The sequence below is a fragment of the Sphaeramia orbicularis genome, chromosome 24, assembly GCF_902148855.1.
Source record: "Sphaeramia orbicularis chromosome 24, fSphaOr1.1, whole genome shotgun sequence".
Classification (NCBI taxonomy): Eukaryota; Metazoa; Chordata; class Actinopteri; order Kurtiformes; family Apogonidae; genus Sphaeramia; species Sphaeramia orbicularis.
Genome location: NC_043979.1, coordinates 34,583,857 through 34,605,251, shown reverse-complemented (window position 1 = coordinate 34,605,251; position 21,395 = coordinate 34,583,857). Strand labels below are relative to the sequence as shown.

The window sequence follows — 21,395 nt, the reverse complement described above, 5'->3', positions numbered from 1 at the left end:
TTTTCCTACATTTTTCCTCTCCATGAACTTGTAAATAAAATAAAAACATGTAAAACATTGTGTATTTGAGTGTGAGGCCTCAGACTGTGTCCTCAGTGCTTTTACTGCCTCCACATCTGGCCTCACCTCTGGATTGGACGGACACTTTTGACGCGTCGGACTGAATCCTCCTCATATGTGGACGCGCTCAGAGCAGGACCCTCATCCAGACCCTCAGGAGACCACCGGACCAGAGATGATGAAGCCTTCCCTCTGGAGCCTGCTGACCTGCGCGTCCCTGCTGCTGGCCCACGTCCGGGCCACCTACCCCCCCCACCACCACCAGGGCGCAGGGGATCCACAGCTGATAGCCGCGCAAAGTTACGCACAAACCAGAAACAATGGAAGACCACCCATCAGGACCCTCAACCCAGCCAGTAAGTTTCACTCACTCCTTTTATAAAATTTCAATTAGTATCTTTTATTTCAATATTTACAGTTTAATTTATTATAGGCAGTGGTGGAGTCCTGTTATTATCTGCACTTGTTCTACATGTCAGACACAAACACTGTACTTTACACTCCTGTGTTTTAGTTTAACCCTTTCATACACAGTGGTCACTCCAGTGGACAGTTATTCTACAGCTGTTCTCTTGTATATTCATGGGTTTTGTTGTTTCAGTTTAACCCTTTCATGCACGATTTATGAGAACCTTAATCAAGAATTTTTTTTTTCCTGAGTCTTTTTATTCCTTTATAAGCATGACAAAAAAAAAAAACAGAAAACAATGCAATTTTATTTTTTTCATCAACCTATTTTTCATGGAGTTATAAAAATGTCCACTCAGCCGGACACCATGTGTTAAATTTTAAAGGCAAAGAAACATGCATTTACTGATATACGGTGTGAAAACTCTTAAATAAAAGCATTTTAATGCTGTTAATTTGATGTTTTCTCACATTTTATCATACTCTAATACTAGTTATTACTTATTTTATTGAAATAATATGCAAAAAATAAATAAATAAATAAAACTTTTTGTTTAAAAATGCAAAAAACTTTTTTGTTTCATTATACTGCTATACAGCAATTTTGTCTTTGGAAAACCTTCCAATGTGAAAGCTTCCAATGTTCTTGTTGAAAATAGTTCTCACCAATGTTTACCTAAAGGTCTAAAAACATCTGAAAGAGCTTCATGGAGAAATACTCAGATGATCTGTGACTGTTCATATGTAAATGTTATGGTATAAAAAAAAATATATATATATATATGTGTGTGTGTGTGTGTGTGTGTGTGTGTGTGTGTGTATGAGGAAGTATGTAACAGATTGTGGCATTGTCATTTGTAAGTGCTCTTTATAAATAAAAAACAAAACAAAAAAAAAAAAAAGCTAAATAAATAAATAAATAAAAATAAATAAAACAATTCCTGTTAATTGCAATCTAATAGCAATTTGCTTTTTTTTTTGGCACTCAAACATGTTACTGCAGATCAGGATTATCTAGAACAGTCAAGTTACAGTAATGGTATGAATGTCAGTGTATGGGATGATGCATAAGTGTCCACTGTGCTGGTTGATATGGAACTAAAACAACAAAACCCATGAATATACAAGAGAACAGCTGGAGAATAACTGTCCACTGGAGTGGCCAGTGTGCATGAAAGGGTTAATAACAATAACAAGCAATTAATTTACACTCAAACATGTTACTGCAGATCAAGTGTATCTAGAACATCAAATTTACAGTAATGGTATGAATTTCAGTGTTTAGGATGATGCGTAAGTGTCCACTGTGTTGGTTGATATGGAACTAAAACAACAAAATACATGAATATACAAGAGACCAGCTGGAGAATAACTGTCCACTGGAGTGACCACTATGCATGAAAGGGTTAATCCTTTCATGCATGAATTATGAGAACATTAATCAAGATTTTATTTTTTCCTGAGTGTTATTATTCCTCTGTAGGCATGAAAAAAAAATAAAACAATGTGATTGAGTTTTTTTTATGAATCTATTTTTCATGGATTTCCAAAATCATGCGTTTAATTGTAGAAGCAAAGAAACATATATTTACTGATATACTGTGTGAAAATTATGAAATAAAAACATTTTTAATGCAGCTAATCTGATGTTTTCTCACATTTTAGCATACTTTAGCAGTAGTTATCACTCACTTAATGAAGATAATATGCAAAAAAAAAAAAAAAACTTTTTGTTTAAGAAAACTGTTAATTACAGTCTAATAACCTTTAGCAACTGATTTACACTAAAACATGTTACTGCAGATCAGGTTTATCAAGAACAGCAAAGTTACAGTAATTGTATAAACTGTAGTGTATGGGTGATGCATAAGTGTCCACTGTGTCGGCTGATATAGAACTAAAACAACAAAACCCATGAATTTACAAGAGAACAGCTGGAGAATAGCTGTCCACTGTATTGACCACTATGCATGAAAGGGTTAACTTGTAATGACGAGTGTATTTCTAGTTAATATAGGACTTCATAAATTCTCCACCACTCGCCTTTATAATCCCATACCTGACTGAGTCTATTTGATTTAATGTCGTCTTCAGAATAGTATCAATATTTGACACTTTCCTGAAACACAACGTGCATGATCTACTGTTCTTGACTGGGCGTTTCACAAGCCTTGTACAATCCCAGCTTGTTGCAAACAACCCAGGTGGCTGAATCTACACTCCTGCTTTTACTAATCATTTGCATCCGGTCAGCAGAAGTGTTTTTGTATGTTTACTTCATCTTTACTAAGTGTACACAATGTCAACTTACACAGCTTTCCTGTTTGCTTCCTTTCGTCCTACTAATGTTCTCGGTCACCTCTCCTCTCTGGTGGCCCTTCAGTGCACAGAAGTGATTACACGTATAGAGGAGGGTATCACTACCACTACCAGCCACCACGGATCCCTCCGCCGGTAGTGTATCGACCTATTCCTCTGTCTCCACCAGTGACTTACCACAGACCCCCCGTCCAAGTGCCTCCCTTTCACCACACATTCAAAGGGCCACAAATGCATCACATATACAAAGGTCTACCTCCACATGTATCCCATCATCCCCATCAAACAGTCAAAGGGCCGTTCAATATGGAAGGCCATTACAAAATGAAAGGCCCGTGCCCACCAAAGTCACACCCCACGGTGCCGCCACCGCCTGTGGCCCCCCCTCCGACCCTCCCTCCAACTCTGCCGGCCACCACAGAGCCAACACTGCCACCGACCCCGCCGCCAACTCAACCTGCAACTACAATGGCGCCGGTGACAACCATCCCCCCAGTGGTGGTGACCACTGAGCTGCCAGTGGAGACCACCGCTCCTGTGACGCTACCGGTCAGTACCCAAAGCGGCATCATCACCACCATCAGTCCTGTGGAGACAGGTAGAATATTCCTAGTCAGGTTTGCTTTCCAACCCAAACAATGCTCCTCAATAATGTTTTCCAGGTCAGGTTTGAATGTTTGGCTTCGACACATGAAGCCTCTGAGATTGTGGTATTTCATGAAAGAACTGTGTTTTTGACCGTAGTAGATCACAGGTGTCAAACATACGGCCCGGGGGCCAAATCCGGCCCGCCAAAGGGTCCAATCCGGCCCGCAGGATGAATATGTGAAATGCAAAAATTACACTGAAGATTTTAACAATCAATGGTGTGAAAAGCATTTTCATTCAGGTTCCACATACAGTCCAATTAGATTTCAAGTGGGTCAGAACCAGTAAAATATTATCATAATAACCTATAAATAATGACAACCCCAAATTCTCTTTTTGTGTTTTTTGGTGTAAAAAAGTTAAATTACATCAAAGTGTTTATATGGCAAGGCAGATGTATTTGTACAGCACAGTTCATACACAGAGCAATTCACAGTGTTTTACAAAACTAGGACCAATGGTCCTGTAGCTTACCGGCCAAATGAAAAGCTTTGGGAAACGTATCCAGATGCCATTTATTCTCACCCAGTTCTGTGTATTTATTATATTACAGAAATAGCCCATGTTTTGGTCATTTTCCAATCAGATCTGTCAAAAATTCAAATTCCAACTTGATATCATTGATACTGATTTATTGGATCAATCCACTTCCTATCTGTTATAATGGGAAAATTTTTCAAAGTGGAAGCAAATCCAGAATCTGATCCGGATCGAAATAATTTCAATACCTTGTGTTGACATCCTCATACAGAAGCTGTATACCAAGTTTGAAGTCAATCAGAACTGGAGTTTAGGAGAAGAAGACGATGGAAATTTTTTCCCCATAAGAGCCCATGTTAGATTTTCCGTAAGTTCCGGATCCAGAAGAAGATCCTGATCAGCATTTGACATTATGTTTTGGTCATCTCCCCATCAGGGCTGGACTGTAGAAATTTACACTGGATATCATTTATATTTACTGAGTTATTGAATCGATCCACTTCCTATCTCTTATAATGGGGGAAATATTTCAAAGTGGCACCAAATCCAGAATCAGATCCGGATCCAAATAATTTCACTAACTTTTGTTGACATCATCATAAAGAAGCTGCATGCCAAGTTTGTAGTCAATCGGAATTGTAGTTTCGGAGAAGAAGACGATTGAAATTAATGTAACGGACGACAGACGACGACGACAACGGAGGCCGCATGACGACAATAGCTAGTTGGCCGGTAAGCTAAAAATGGAAAAGAGGCAGATTAAAAACACACAATTACAATTAAAACATAATCAATAAAACAGAAATAATAATCACTTAAAACAAAGTAAAAGGTCAGAGTGCAGACAGAACCCTTTCAGTTGTTCTATGCACAGTTGAACAGCTGTTTTCAGCCTGGACTTAAACAGTACAGGTCTGTCTCATGTCATCAGGTAGACTGTTCCAGAGTTTAGCTGCATAGAACTGAAACACAGCTTCACCTGTTTAGTCCTGACTCTGGTCACCAGCAGAAGACCAGTCCATGAGGTTCTCAGGGTCCGAGATGGTTCATATGGGACCAACATGTTACTTTGGTGCTAGACCATGGACAGACTTATAAACGAGCAGAGCTGTTTTAAAGTCTATTCTCTGAGCCACAGGAAGCCAGTGCACAGATCTGAGCACAGGACTAATATGGTCGTACTTCCTGGTTCTAGTCAGGACTTGAGCAGCAGCGTTCTGGATGGAGTGCAGCTGTCTGACAGCTGGTTTAGAGACACATTTCCAAACTATACTTTTACAGAAAATGTGAATAACCAGAACAAATATGAACAAATGGAAATGTCTTAAGTAAAGTAAATGCAATTTTACCAATATTCTGCCTGTTACTAATTGTTTTGTGCAATTGTAATGCACATGTGTAAATGATAAACTGATAAACTGAGGAAAAATATTGTTAAAATTGCACTTGTTTTCGTAAGACAATTCAAGTTCTTCATATTATTCATCATTATTATCTACTTCGTAGATGTAAACCTGATCAGAATATAATTTAACTTTTTTCACTGTTATTATTTTACTGGTCCGGCCCGCTGGAGATCAAACTGGGCTGAATGTGGAACTGAACTAAAATGAGTTTGACACCCCCGTAGTAGACTGTATGTGGTCATAGTTTTTAACATTGTTTTATCATAGTTTAAGGTTGAAATTAGAAAAAGCAAGGACTTCCATTTTGTTTATAGTAGAAAGTGTTTCACATCCTTTTTGTTCTTATCTTTGTTCTCCAAATGCAGACACTAAACTACACGTATGTCATGATAACCTGTAGTTTTGTGTGTTTCAACATTCAGGCCTCCTAACACTGTCTCCATCTGTGTGTATCATGTCATTTTATGTTCAACATCCTTTCATTCAACTACATGAAATGAAAGGATAAAGACCTGAGAAATCTCTGATGGATTGTTGATCGCTGAAATGACGCAGTATGTTTTATGGGATATAACATACCACATCATTTCACCAAAACCTTGTATTTTACCATTTCAGGAATGCACAACACTTTCCTTTTGCTTCAGGAACTTCAGCTGTGCATCCTGAACTGGTCTCAACAAATACTGTCTCTGATTTTTTACTGTATCACCTTTTCAAAAGGACATGAATGAATGAATGTTTTTATTATTGTGTCTTGCATAAAGAACATGCCCGGCGCTTACATGGGCTGATAAGACACCAAAAATACAAACTAAAAATCAAACACCAGACAATAAACACAATAGATATGAACAAAACAAAGTACTGACCTATTTAAACAAACACATCTGCCACTTTTTCCAGGCTTTACAAACAAATAATGCTAATTTATATACATTAGAACTAAACAACCATTTCATCTTGTCATCATCAGTGCTCCAGAACAGATCAGGATTTCAGATACACATATCAAACAAAGGGGCTCTCAGTTTATCATACAGAAGACAAGAAAAGCACTCGGAGAGCGCAGACCTCCGCCAAGAAAGATCTGCCCCCCCCCCCCCCCCCCCCCGTCCTTCATTTTGTTCATTATTTTGTTCATTTTTCTTCATTTTGTTTTTATATTTTCTTCATTTTTCTTCATTTTGTTTTATATTCATTTTTGCTCATTTTGTTCAATATTTTCTTCATTTTTGGTCATTTTGTTTTTATATTTTCTTCATTTTTCTTCATTATCTTCATTATTTTCTTAATTTTTCTTCATTGTGTTTTTATATTCATTTTTCTTAATTTTGTTCAATATTTATATTTTCAGCATTTTTGTGCATTTTGTTCGTTATTTTCTTCATTTGTGTTATTTTATTTTTGTATTTTATTGATTTTTGTGCATTTTGTTCATTATTTTCTTCATTTGTGTTCATTTAACTTTTATATTTTCATCATTTTTGTGCATTTTGTTCATTATTTTCTTCATTTGTGTTCATTCTATTTTTTGCATTTTCTTCATTTTTTTGCCTTTTGTTCTTTATTTTCTTCATTTGTGTTCATTTAATTTTTGTATTTTCATCATTTTTGTGCATTTTGTTCATTATTTTCTTCATTTGTGTTCATTCTATTGTATTTTCTTCATTTTGCTCATTATTTCCTTCATTTGTGTTCATTTAATTTCTGTATTTTTTTTTTTTTTTTTTGTGCATTTTGTTCATTATTTTCTTTATTTGTGTTCATTTATTTTTTGTATTTTCATCATTTTTGTGCATTTTGTTCATTTTTTCCTTCATTTGTGTTCATGATGTGAGTCCACTCCTCCTTCTGATTGGACCAACCCCCCCCCCCCCCCCCTCCGATCACCACCAAAATTTTATAATTTCTTGTTTGTGCCAGTATCAACATTTCCTGAAAATTTCCTGAAAGTCCATCCATAACTTTTTGAGTTATCTTGCTAACAAACAAGCAAACAAACAAACAAACAAACATGCACGCAAAGCAAAGTGATCACAGCACCCCCTGGTGGAGGCAACAAAGGGGCTCTCAGTTCATCATATAGAGGACAATACAAAAGACAATGTGATTCATTTTCCACTTCCCCAAATCACACAGTCCACAAAGTCTGTTTTCTTCTGGGGTTTGGGTGTGTGACAAATATGAGTGTTGTCTGTGAATAATGAACTAAGTTTTTAACATGAAGGCAACTAAACGCTGCCGTGGTTTGGTTGATCACCAGAGACAGACTCTCAGTGCAGGAGCCGACCCCTGGACCTGGTGTTCATCATCGACAGTTCTCGCAGCGTTCGTCCCGGTGAGTTTGAGAAGGTCAAGATATTCCTGGCCGACATGGTTGACACATTAGACGTGGGCTCTGAGGGCACCAGAGTGGCTGTGGTCAACTACGCCAGCACGGTCAAGATCGAGTTCCTGCTCAAAGACCACTTCAACAAACCAGACATGAAGAAGGCCATCTCCCGTATCGAGCCCTTGGCGGCCGGAACCATGACAGGCCTGGCCATCAAGACGGCGGTAAACGACGCCTTCACGGAGGAATCTGGAGCTCGTCCTCGAACCAGGAAAATCTCCAAGGTGGCCATCATCGTGACAGATGGTAGACCTCAAGACCAGGTCGAGGAAGTGTCCGCCGCAGCCCGGGCCTCAGGCATCGAGATCTACGCCGTCGGGGTGGACCGTGCAGACATGCGCTCCCTGCAGCAGATGGCCAGCATCCCTCTGGAGGACCACGTCTTCTACGTCGAGACATACGGCGTCATCGAGAAGCTCACCTCCAAGTTCCGGGAGACCCTGTGCGGTAGGACAAAGAGCGGCCCGGAAGAACTTCTCAGCCTATTAACCCTGGTTCTAGCTGCTCAGTAAGGGGCCCCTGCAGTCTACGGGGCGGTTGTTTTACATTGTGGATCATTGAAAGTCTTATTGGTTAACATAAACGTTGAAATCCAGAGGAAAAATATAAAAGCAGATGCTCTCAACCCCCACATGGACTGCAGATGTCGGCGCTAGAACCTGCTTGTAGATGCCAAGTTAAACCCTGGTAAATTCTTGGGGCAACATAGTCCTAAACTTACATTTGTTAAAAAAAATATATTTTGCATTTTAGTGGCAGAATCATTATTTTTTAACCAAAGCATCTCATGGTGACTGCTTTAAATCACTGTCATTAAGGTCATTTTGTGATTGTACATTAGAGCCTCAGCTTCCAAACTAATGCAATAACTAATATGCTTCATTTTGTGCATATGTTAAACTTTATATTTGCATTTTAATGTTTTTTTAAATGCAGTGCTGTTTATCTCCATGTATGTGATATCGAAGGTTTGAACAAATGAGGTGCTGCTATGACTTTTTTATCAGTAGTCACTTTTCCATTGGACATCTGCAAAAAACTTTACCGATATTTACCAAAAGACGAAAAAACAGAAGTGTGTAATGACTAAAGACGTTCATTTTGTCTTCTGTTTATGTAAATATACTTGTCTGAACAAAAGAAAATAGTATATTTAGAAGTGCATAATGTCGGTTTTTCCACTAAATCACAAATGCGATGAATTGTTTATTTATTATCGCGAGATGACACGAGAAGTCATCCCATAAGCATGGCGACGAACGTAAATATCATGTTAATTTACAGATATATTCATTATTATTATATATTACCCCTCTATTCCGCACTAAATTAAAATATGATTTGGTTTCCTGGTGTGTCCACCAAGGTTATTATCGTTAATGAAAACTAGCAAAATGACGAAAACTAGAATTGAAAAAACATTTTCGTTAACTTAAATAAATAAAAACTATAATTAAAAGAAAAAAACAATAACTAACTGAAACTGTATTGTGTGTTTACAAAACTAACTAAAACGTTCCCTTCGTTTTCATTTTTGTCAATGTCGGACTTATACGAAAGCGATTTATTTCGCTCTAGCAATTTTTGCTAGCGACACCATACAATACTTCACGGTCCGTCACTTGTGGTTTCCAGTCGTCTTCTGGTCCCCACTCTACCTGGAAACATGGAGACTAAAGTTGGGAGAAAGCAGCAGAGTCTTGTCTGGGATTTATTTGAATACGACGGAGAAGAAGAGAAAAGATACGACAAAACTAAAATTAATACTAAAACTAAACTAAAACTAAGCATTTAGAAAAAAAAATGAAAACTAATCAAAACTAGCAAACCTGCTCAAAAATCTAATTAAAACTAACTGAATTAGAGAAAAAAAAAGTCAAAACTAAATAAAACTAAACTAGAATGAAAAATCCAAAACTATTAGAACCTTGGTGTCCACACATATCACGTTTCTTTTAAAACTCTTCTTTTACGCTTGTCCGTCAACATCTGTTTTTTCATTCACGTGACTGTAGTTGCAGAAAAAGGTCTTTCCATTGCAGTTTTGCGTGATATACCATTTAGGCTATGCCCGAAAAACCACCTCTTACCAGCGCAAAAACTTTTAATCGAAAAACGAGTTTTGGCAAAATTATCGTTTTATATTTGCGTAATTTGAAGGTCAGTGGAAAAGCAACTACTATCTGATGTTTGTTCTTCCATATTGTGTTTATTAATGTCCTGTTTGTTCATGTAATTGTTGATTACTGTTGCACTTTAGCGTTCTGTGATTTTACCTGTGTTTGTCCAACACACAGTGAACCTTAAGCAGTTCGCAAATGACCTTGGCTGAGATGTGGTGAAGGAATAAGAACAGATGGACCAGATTTTTCACCGTGTGGCAATTACATCTGAGCACAAACACCTAGAAAAAAAAAAATGCATCTTTTGAAGTCACACAAGCTTAAAACAGACCTAAATCTGGGAATCTAGAAGCATATATATAGTAAAAATGACATAGGCAAGGCAAGGCAAGTTTATTTGTATCGCACATTTCAGCAACAAGACAATTCAAGGTGCTTCACACAGGACACTGAAATACGACAGGGAAAAAGAAACACATTTAAAACATTGTAAAAGAAACAAGTAAAAGATGATTAAAAACAGCAAGTAAGAAAACACATAAAATCCAAAATATACAGGGTGGGGAAGCAAAATTTACAATATTTTGAGGCAGGGATTGAAAGACAGTGTATGACCAATTAGTTTATTGAAAGTCATGAGAATTTATTTGCCACAAGAAAATGTACATAATAGAAAATGTTTTTATTCTATGTGTCCTCCTTCTTTCTCAATAACTGCCTTCACACGCTTCCTGAAACTTGCGCAAGTGTTCCTCAAATATTCGGGTGACAACTTTTCCCATTCTTCTTTAATAGTATCTTCCAGACTTTCTCGTAATAGTTTTGCTCATAGTCATTCTCTTCTTTCCATTATAAACAGTCTTTATGGACACTCCAACTATTTTTGAAATCTCCTTTGGTGTGACGAGTGCATTCAGCAAATCACACACTCTTTGACGTTTGCTTTCCTGATTACTCATATGGGCAAAAGTTTCTGAAAAGGTATGGATAATAGAGTTAGGTATGATTATGACATCAATATATGTTTGGTTTCAAAACAATTGACGTAGTGCCTGCTGAGAAAAAACAACTAAATGTTCATTGTAAATTTTGCTTCCCCACCCTATAAAAACACACGTTAAAGTAAGAGTTGCAGTGCAGAGTTTCGAAGGAGAATATAAAATGTATAAAGTCAAAAGCCTTTTAGTCAAAGGCAGCAGTGAACAGGTGAGTCTTTAACGTGGACTGAAAAGAACTCAGACTCTCAGCAGACCTGATATTTTCTGGTAGTTTGTTCCAGATATACGGAGCATAGAAACTGAATGCTGATTCTCCATGTTTAGTTGTGACTTTTGGAACACAGAGCAGACCTGCACCAGAAAACCTAGGTGGTCTGGATGGTTCAGACTGGACTAGAAGGTCTCTGATGGATTTTGGGCCTAAACCATTCAGTGCTTTATATGCTAGCAAGAGAATTTTAAAATCTATTCTCTGAGAGACAGGGAGCCAGTGTAGAGACCTCAGAACTGGACTGATGTGGTCCATTCTCTTGGTCTTAGTGAGGACTGGAGCAGCAGCATTCTGGATCAGCTGCAGTAGGATAGGATTTAGGTTTTTTTTTTTTTTTTAGCTATTAGAAAAAAAGGCATTTATAACTACATTTGCAGCTTTAAAATGGAACAGTTTGAAACTTCACCTATGCTGCCGTCTTGACAGCGCCATCCCTTAATCCCGGCTTATTCTAGGTCTGGACCCCTGTGCCATGGGACATGACTGCGAACACATATGCGTCAACAGCAACGCCTCCTATTACTGCAAGTGCCGGAATGGTTATATCTTGAATGCGGACAAGAAAACATGTTCCCTGAAACGTAAGAACATACTGTGTGGATTCCTACAGCAAATATCTGACTCTTTGCTGTAATACTAGTGCTGCTCAGGAGCTAACATGTAAAGCTTGTGCAGTAAGTGCTTGGCTTCAGTAGCAGTGCTTCACAACATCACAACCAACTGACTCTTCATTTCACTTTTTTGACTGTAACCTGTTGGACAATTATCGGGTAATATTATAGAATTATCAGAATAACTGCATTGTTTTTGTTGTATAATGGCAAAGGTAAATCCGCTTTATTGTTAGAGTGGGTGCTCTGTTTATTTTTTGCTATGAAGATGTGTTTTCTATTCGCCTCATGTTTCTTAGACAGAAGCCTTGTATGAAAACGTAGAGTGGGTGGTGTTTCTGTGTGCTTTCTGACTCTCCACATGATCTGTTACACTGATGTGAAATTTGTTTTCTCCCGGCAAAGAGGTGAAGGTGGAGGTGGTGGAGGATCCCTGTAAATGTGAAGCCCGGTTGGCATTCCAGAAGCAGACACAAGCCACCATCCAGCAGCTCACGGCCAAGCATATCCTTTGTGTTGTTTCCATTAGAACAGGGTTTTTCAACCTTGGGGTCGGGACCCCACGTGGGGTCGCCTGGAATTCAAATGGGGTCGCCTGAAATTTCTAGTGATTGATAAAAAATTTAAACTTACTAATAAAAATTTACCGTATATAGCAGGGGTGTCAAACATGCGGCCCGGGGGCCAAACCCGGCCTGCCAAAGGGTCCAGTTCGGCCCCTGGGATGTTTTTGCCAAGTGCAAAAATTCCACAGCCTTGAATTGAATTAACCAAAAAAAAATTTAGCTTGAATTTAGGAAAAAATCTTGAATTAAGAAAAAAAAAATCTTCCATTGAGTCTTCAAAGAGAAAAAATTGGTGTTGCCATTATTTATCAGCATAATATCATTATTTTTCTCACATTAAACCAAGGAGAACATTTTGAGTCATTATTTCTAGGTTATTATACTATTATACTATTATTATATTATATTATATATTATATTATACTATTGATGCCCTTGACTGTTAAGATCTTCAGGGTAAGTTTTGCATTTTGCACTTTGTAAATTCATCCTGTGGGCCAGATTGGAACCTTTGGCAGGCCGGTTTTGGCCCCTGGACCGCATGTTTGACACCTGTGTAATAGAGGATCATTCAAATGCAACCAAGTCCTGACCAGACTTACACAATTACACAGCATGCCCACCTGTCTGTCCAGAAGCCTTTTTTTTCCACTCAGTGCATGTGTTGTTTGTCAGTACAACTACATTCTCTCGTTCTCTTTTCAGTGTTTAGTGCACAGGTGTCAAACATGCGGTCCGGGGGCCAAATCGGGCCCGCCAAAGGGTCCAATCCGGCCCGTAGGATGAACTGGTGAAATGCAAAAATCACACTCAAGATTTTACCAGTCAATTATTTTATTTTAGAATCATATAAAGCCCTACTTTAGTCTCAAGTGGGTCAGATCAGTAAAATACTACCATAAAAACCTACAAATAATGACAATTCAAAATTTTTCCTCTATTTTAGTGTAAAAAAAGTGAAATTACATGAAAATGTGTAAATTTACAAACTAGCCTTTCACAAAAAATATGAAAAACTAGAAATGTGTTAAGAGAAGTAAGTGCAATTTTTCTAATTTTCTGCCAGTTACTAAAATATTTTGTAAATTTGCAGATCCATTGTGATCTGTAAGTTGTAATACACATTTACAAGTGATAAACAGAGGCAAAATATAGTTAAAATTTAACTTATTTTTCTCAATAAATTTCAGTTTTTTCATGGTTCATGTTATTCACATTTTTAAAGGGACAGTTTACAGATGTAAACATTTCCATAATGTAATTTTACTTTTTTCACTATAAAACACATTGAAATGTTTGGAGTTGGCATTATTTATATATTATTATGTTATTAATTTACTGGTCCGGCCCACTGCAGATCATATTGGGAGGATATGGCCCCTGAACTAAAATGAGTTTGACACCCCTGGTCTAATCATTTTAAGCCACAATAGCTATTACACTGAACCCTATGATGCATTTAGTTTCTGACCAGTTCATATAGTGAACAATAGCTTTATATATACTCTATTTGGTGTTATCTTCTACAACAGTCTGTTATAATGTGCAATGTGGAGTATTAGAACTGCATAAAGCACAGGTGTCAAACATGTGGCCCGGGGGCCATATCTGGCCCACCAAAGGATCCAATCTGGCCCGTAGGATGGATTTGTGAAATACAAAAATGACACTGAAGAAGATATTAACAATCGAGGCAGTCAAAATCATTTTAATTCAGATTCCACATACAGACCAATTAGATATCAAGTAGGTCAGACCAGTAAAATGCAATTATATTAAACCTAGAAATAATGAAAACAGCTAATTTTCCTCTTTGTTTTAGTGTGAAAAAGTGAAATTACATGAAAATGTGTAAATTTACAAACTAGCCTTTCACAAAAAATATGAAAAACTAGAAATGTGTTAAGAGAAGTAAGTGCAATTTTACTAATTTTCTGCCAGTTACTAAAATATTTTGTAAATTTGCAGATCCATTGTGAGCTGTAAGTTGTAATGCATATTTACAAATGATAAACAGAGGCAAAATATAGTTAAAATTTCCCTTATTTTTCTTAATAAATTTCAGTTTTTTCGTGGTTGTTCATGTTATTCACATTTTTAAAAGGACAGTTTATAGATGTAAATGTTTCCATAATGTAATTTGTTTTTTTCACTATAAAATACATGGAAATGTTTGGAGTTGGCATTATTTCTATATTACACTGGGTTACAAAAAAATGTTTTTTGCAAGTTGTCTAGGTTTTTTCAATTGAATTAGGACCATTTTGCACCGCTAAATCTAAAAATGACATCTGTTTTTCTCAATCAGGTCAGGCTTTTTTGCTTATTTGATTTTGAAAAATTTGATCTTCTCACAAAATTGATTACATTTTTGTGATTTTATCAGTTAATTTTTTTATATAGTTCTCACCCAAAACAGGTTTTAAGAGAAAAAAAGTCATTTTCTAACAGGATGTATTTATTATTTATTATGTATTCAGTGCAGATGTAGCAGAATACGTCAGGCTTATTTTGGCAAGATCCTCTAGTCGAAGCCATTTCATTCACGTGTAATATTAAAAAAAACATTAATCATAAATTGGCAAAAGTAAAATCTTCAGAACTCGTTTATTGCAAGAAATATGAAAGAATTTTGTATCATATGATGTGAAAATGCCCATAAATGTAAGCAAAAATGTTAAAAAGCCAATATGTAGCATAGTTCAGAAAGTTGACCTGATTGAGCAAAATTAAAGTGATTTTTGGATTCAGCACACCAAAATTATCCTAAATCAGCTCAAAAAACTTAAACAATACATTTGTTGTTGACCAGTGTAATTATGTTATTAATTCACTGGTCCGGCCCACTTCAGATCATATTGGGAGGATATGGCCCCTGAACTAAAATGAGTTTGACACCCCTGGTTTAGTGTGTGGTTGGGTTTATTTGCAGTTTCCTTGACTGTTCGCACTAGCCGATGTGTCAGGGAGAATCGAGCGTCTGGAGAACATGGTGGGCCGCGCCTAGAGGTGGACTCGGCGGTAGGTGTCGACAGTCGAAAGGTCTGGGATGATTGGCTGTAAAAGCTTCACTCCTTCCACACGGTTTGACCTCTTGTTTATTTATTCTCTGCAGATGAGGCTAACTGGTTTTCCTCCTGTCAGAGCCACGGACCTCTGCAACACTGACATGTGCTTCCTGTCCTCCACCATCCCATAATACTATATGGATTCCAAGCACAGACTGAGACAAACTGTGATTCATAAACCAACATCCCTCAAGTTACTAACAGATGTGGACTGTTATGTAGCCTCTGGACTAGAAACTGCTGTAAAAGCTACTTATTTTTTCTTTAAAAACACTTTTATGAATAGTGTAGTATAGTGAAAGAAACGTCTTTTTTTTTAAAAGTTTTCCCTGTAGTGTAATTGTTTTTTTTATTATTGTTGTTATTCTGTTTGTACAAAGATATATATTGTATATATTACTTGCAAAATTATCACAAGAGAGCATTTAAGCATTACTTATATACACCATGTTTTATCTATACTTTCTCTTACATGTATAACAGTTGTATTATCTAAAATTTAGATTGTGTTTTAATGTTAATGTTAACCCTCCGGTATCCCGTCCAGCAAGGCCCTTACTAAACACCAAGTGTGCCAAAAAGGCACACTTGTGGAATAATGTCAAAAAATTTTCATACTGTTTATTTTTAATTCTTTTACACTTTTTTCTATTTCACCGACTTCAGCTGTAAATAAAAATACCAAATACTCAATAACTGTCACATTTTTTAACCCTTTAAATGCCGTGTTTGTAATGTAAACAAACCATTTTTCTGGATGCAAAAAACACAAAAAAAGCATTTTTTTTTTCAATATAATACATAAAATTATATTATAGTTTTATTTTTTATTTATTTTATTTTATTTTTGATTTTATGTCTTGTTTTCTTACTTGCTGTTTTTAATCACCTTTTAATGTTTTTAATGTGTTTCTTTTTCCCTGTCGTTGTATTTCAATGTCCTGTGTGAAGCACCTTGAATTGCCTTGTTGCTGAAATGTGCTATACAAATAAACTTGCCTTGCCTTGCCTAAAAAGTGGATCACATATTATTTGATTTTTGCAGCCTGGCATATGTCAATGAGTAACTCCAACATCAGTTAATTTGCATTATTATTTTTGGCGCTAGGTCAAATGTACAAAAATACTAGCATCTGTTACCAAGTGTGCATAAAATGCACACCTATAAGTCAAACTATTAAATATTATATATTGATTTATTTTTCTGCTCTAATTTGATTTTATTTTTGTAAATCAAGGTCAGCCCTAATCATACATATCAAATAATCATTCATTTTAGATTTTTTGCAACCCTTTAAATTATCTTTTGGTCATGATGTCACTACATTTTTTGATGCAAAAAACACAATTTTTTTTTTTTTCAAAATACTACATAAAATTGGATTAAATATTATTTGATTTTTGCAGCCTGGCATATGTCAATGATTAACAGCAACATTAACAACATTAATAAATTAATTTAGTCCCTCACCTCTCAAATGAAGCCCAGATATCAGTAAAAGCAGGATTTATGCCTTAGTGGCTTTTGGATCAAAAACAGTGGTTATAATGGAAGAAATAGTGCGTTTTAGGCACACTTGGGAGACAGATGCTAGTCTTGTAATTTTCTTTTGTTTACAATGTGCAAATTTTAGTCGGTGGCCAGAATTTTAAAGATCATGCACAAATAAACAACTTTTGAATTCTAACCTTATTTAAATTGTGAAAAACAATAAGAAGTTTTTTAATACGAAGTACAAAGTGTGCCTAAAAGCCGCACCCGGATACCGGAGGGTTAACTTCACTGTGGATTTTATGAGATTTTACAATGTGTTTGCTGTAAATAATGTGACTGAGCAAACATATTAGAAAATAAAATGATTAGAAATGACTTTGTTGTGCATGGTTTTATCTATAATTAAAAAAAAATGTAAAGATTAAACCTGCTGGAGCAAATATTCTTCAGTTTTAATACACCGACTACCACCAAATAATGCAAATATTTAATTTAAAATACATTAAAATGATTAAACTACTCATATGATAAGAAGATGAGAAGTTTTCAAACATATTTTTGTCCAGATACAAAAGGGTTATTCTATCAGCCTCTGTTATATAACTGTACATTTCTATGACATGTATGTATTTCAGTGTCAATATAGAAAGATAAATATCAGCATCGAGGTTTGACAATTCTATTAACAATGTGCTACAACTCAGTTTGACCTGAAATGTGGTGAGCGATAGATCATTTTTAACACTCGTGCTTCCCCGAGCTGATGCGTAAATCTGGATTTGACATTTTGGAAAGACCATCTCTACTCTGGCTGTTATCATCACGATGTCTTTTTTACACCTTCAGCGTGACCGAGAAACAACAGACAGAGGTCACGGTGTAACCTCAGGAATGAGCCACGTTATTTGCCCGAAACAGCCCTGACAACAGAGCTGCTCTGTCTGCTATGTCTGTGTGAGGTGGTGAGTCAACAGGCCAACGTTTACCTCTAGTCTGGTTTGGATCCTCTCCCTCCTTCCTTTTTACCAGGCAGCTGTTTTATGTTTGTTTGCTATTTCAGCGGCTTTCATGGTTACCACACACACAGCCGGTCAGAGAGGTGAGCCCACCGGTGTTTCAGTACAAGGACAAGAAGAAGATGAATGGGACTGACGGCAGTTTGTGAAGTGGAAAAGACGCAACGTTCTGTGAATGCATGCTTTTACAGGAGGTTTTAATAGTGTGGAATGGAGGGGAAATGTTCAATCTGTCAAAAGATATGGTGAGGAAGGTGTTTCTGCAAAGCCGTGTTACAACCCTCATAATTCTACATAGAAAACTCATCTCTATTGTCTATAACAGGGGTGTCAAACTCATTTTCTGTTGGGTTTCCGTAAATTGGCTTAGAGTCTGGTTTTGACCAATTCTATATATAAAGTGTCATGAGATAACTTTTTTGTTGTGATCTGGTGCTATATAAATAAAATCTGATTGATTGAGTGATTTGATTGGTTTCCCCCTGTAAGTCGCTTTGGAAAAAAGCATCTGCCAAATACATAAACATAAACATTTTAGTTCAGGGCCACATTCAGTTCAATTTCATCTCCAGTGGGCCGGATTTGTATAATAATAACAGTGAAAAAAGTAAAATTATATTCTGATCAGATTTACATCTACAAAGTTTCCTTAAAAATCTGAACAACATGAACATCTTGAATTGTCTTAAGAAAAACAAGTGCAATTTTAACAATATTATGCCTCGGTTTATCAGTTTATCATTTACACATGTGTGTTACAATCGCACAAAACATTTAATAACAGGCAGAATATTGGTAAAATTGCATTTACTTCTCTTAAGACATTTCTGTTTGTTCATATTTGTTCAAGTTATTCATATTTTTTGTAAAAGTATAGTTTGTTAATGCAAACATTTTCATGTATTTTTTTTTTTTTTTCAAAATTATATTTATTGTCATTTTTGTTTTATACACACGCTCACAAAATGACAATAAACAAAACAAAGAACATATCAACAGAACAACTAAACAAAAACAATAAAACAAAACAAAAATTGGCCCATAAAAATTATGTTTTCATTTCACAATACAAATGCCCTTTTAACAATTGTCGAAGCTTCCAGTCCCATATAGGTAAGAAAAAGTTCCCAAGTCTTTAGAAAGACATCATCCTTATGGTGTAATCGACATGTGAGATAGTCAAGGGAAACATAACTAAAAACTGTCTTATGTCATTGTGTCCAGGTGGGAATCTGATCTGAGATCCAGTTTACAAGCAAACATTTTCTGGCACAAAAAGTAAGCATTCGATATAGTTTTTTGTGATATTTGTTGGTAACAACAGGCTCAGTTAACCCAAGCAAAACAAACAGAGCATTACAGTTCAGTTTCACATAAAATATTTTTTCCATTTCCTGACCAATCATCTGCCAAAAATTTTGCACTTTTAAACAAGACCAAAAGCAGTGTCTGAGGGTACCAGTCTCAACTTCACACTTCAAGCATAGTGGGGAGGAATCTGGCTTAAATTTGTGACGTAAATGAGGACAAATTTAAGCCAGATTCCGCCCTGTGAAGAATCATTAGCTGAGTTGCTTTTACTCTATTACAAACACATAACGTTTTTACATTACTCCAAACATTTTATTTTCATGTAATTTTACTTTTTTTACTTCAAAAAACAAAGAGAAAATTTGGGGTTGTCATAATTTATAGGTTATTATGATAATATTTTACTGTTCTGACCCACTTGAAATCTAATTGGACTGCATGTGTCTGTACGTGGAACCTGAATTAAAAGGATTTTAACACCATTGATTGTTAATATCTTCAGTGTAATTTTTGTATTTCACAAATTCATCCCGCAGGCTGGATTGGACCCTTTGGCGGGCCGGATTTGGCCCCCGGGCCGCATGTTTGACACCTGTGGTCTATAACATGGGTCAGCAAGCTTTACAACCTAAAGAGCCGTTTTTGTCTCGAATAAAAGAAAGAAATCTGATTGGAGCCATGAAAAAATATTTAACCCTTTCAAGCGTAGTGGTCACCACAGTGGACAGCTATTCTACATCTGTTCTCTTGTATATTCATGGATTTTATTGTTTTAGTTCCATATCAGCCAACACAGTGGACGCCTATGCATCATCCCATACATTGTAATTCATACCATTACTGTAACTTTGCTGTTCTTGATAAACGTGATCTGCACTAACATGTTTGAGTGCAAATCAATTGCTTGTTATTGTTATTAGACTGTAGTTTGTTTTTTTGTTTTTTTGGTAACACTTTATTTGAAGGTCTAGTTTATAATGCATTCAGCGCACATTCATAAGACATTATAATGCATTTATAATGCATTATAAAAGTCATTACAACAGTTTATGATCATGTACAACACTTATACCAAGGTTAATAAAGTATTATAAGTGTAGGCATCATGTATTATAAATTCAGCTTTCATTATGTTTTATACAGCCATACTAAAGTGACAACAGTGTTTGAAGGAAGAATCTCAGGTCCTGGGTTACAGAACACATTATAATGACATTCCATTAAAAAATGAATAAATAAATAAGTAAAAATAATTTGGAAAAAAATGAATCTGAAAAAACTGTTGCATTCTGCAGTTTCCAATCAAGATGACTGTGTAATGTAAAAAAGCTAAAATTGTCACTTTCTTGGGTCTCAGGCGGATATAAATAATAATGATAATAATAATAATAATAATAATAATAATTATTATTATTATTATTATTATTATTATTATTATTATTATTATTATTATTATTACTACTTATATTATGCCGAGGGATAATTTATTAATGGACTGTCAGATTTATTAGAAAAGACTTTGTTTCATCTGGACAGAGATGAAAAACTGATCATTGATTTTATTGATAATAAATTATTATTATGAACCACTACCACTGATGTCATTACAGAACACTTACAACATGATATAACTACATAAACAAGAACCAGATGCATTGATTATCCTTCCATCAGAATCTGTAATGCTTAAGGGATATCTAATATGCAGACAGATGTCAGTGTTTATTTTTGTTTTTTTTTTTGACGAATATTACATATATTTCTTGCAACTTTTCCAGTAGTTTTTCTTTTGATAGATTATGGTGCACAGAAAAATGGTTAGGAAGAAAAATCTGCACACTATGACTATTTCCACCACAAGATGAAATTGACAACTTATTTGTCTTTAGAAACCACACAGGAGCATGGTGTTGAATAATAGATGGAAAAATTTGTCATTACTATTATTTAAATTCTTGTTTCATAGCCTAAAGCACAAGTCTACAAGAAAAATGCAACTTTCAAAGACAGAAACAGTATCGACTGATCTATGTTTAATAACTGTTGAACCACTAATCCAATCAATGCATGAAAAAAATTCAGGTAAAATGCAGTTTCTCAGCTTTTCTGCAGAATCAGATATGACCCATTTGGACGTTCAGAGGCTCCACAGTGAACGTAGACCTTCACCTTCTGCAGTTAAACCCATGTAGTGTACAGTACATGATATACAATAAAAGT

General features: G+C 35.9%; 1 protein-coding gene across 1 annotated transcript; it reads left to right on the top strand.

Annotated features, from left to right (window-relative positions):
• Window positions 1–98: 98 nt before the first annotated feature.
• On the top strand, window positions 99–15,653 carry matn3a (matrilin 3a). Its single transcript, XM_030129291.1, has 6 exons — window positions 99–416; window positions 7,588–8,163; window positions 11,564–11,689; window positions 12,125–12,223; window positions 15,237–15,306; window positions 15,401–15,653. Exons 1-5 carry the CDS (start codon window positions 176–178, stop codon window positions 15,290–15,292), a joined length of 1,098 nt encoding a protein of 365 aa, XP_029985151.1. The 5' UTR covers window positions 99–175; the 3' UTR covers window positions 15,293–15,306; window positions 15,401–15,653.
• Window positions 15,654–21,395: the final 5,742 nt, after the last annotated feature.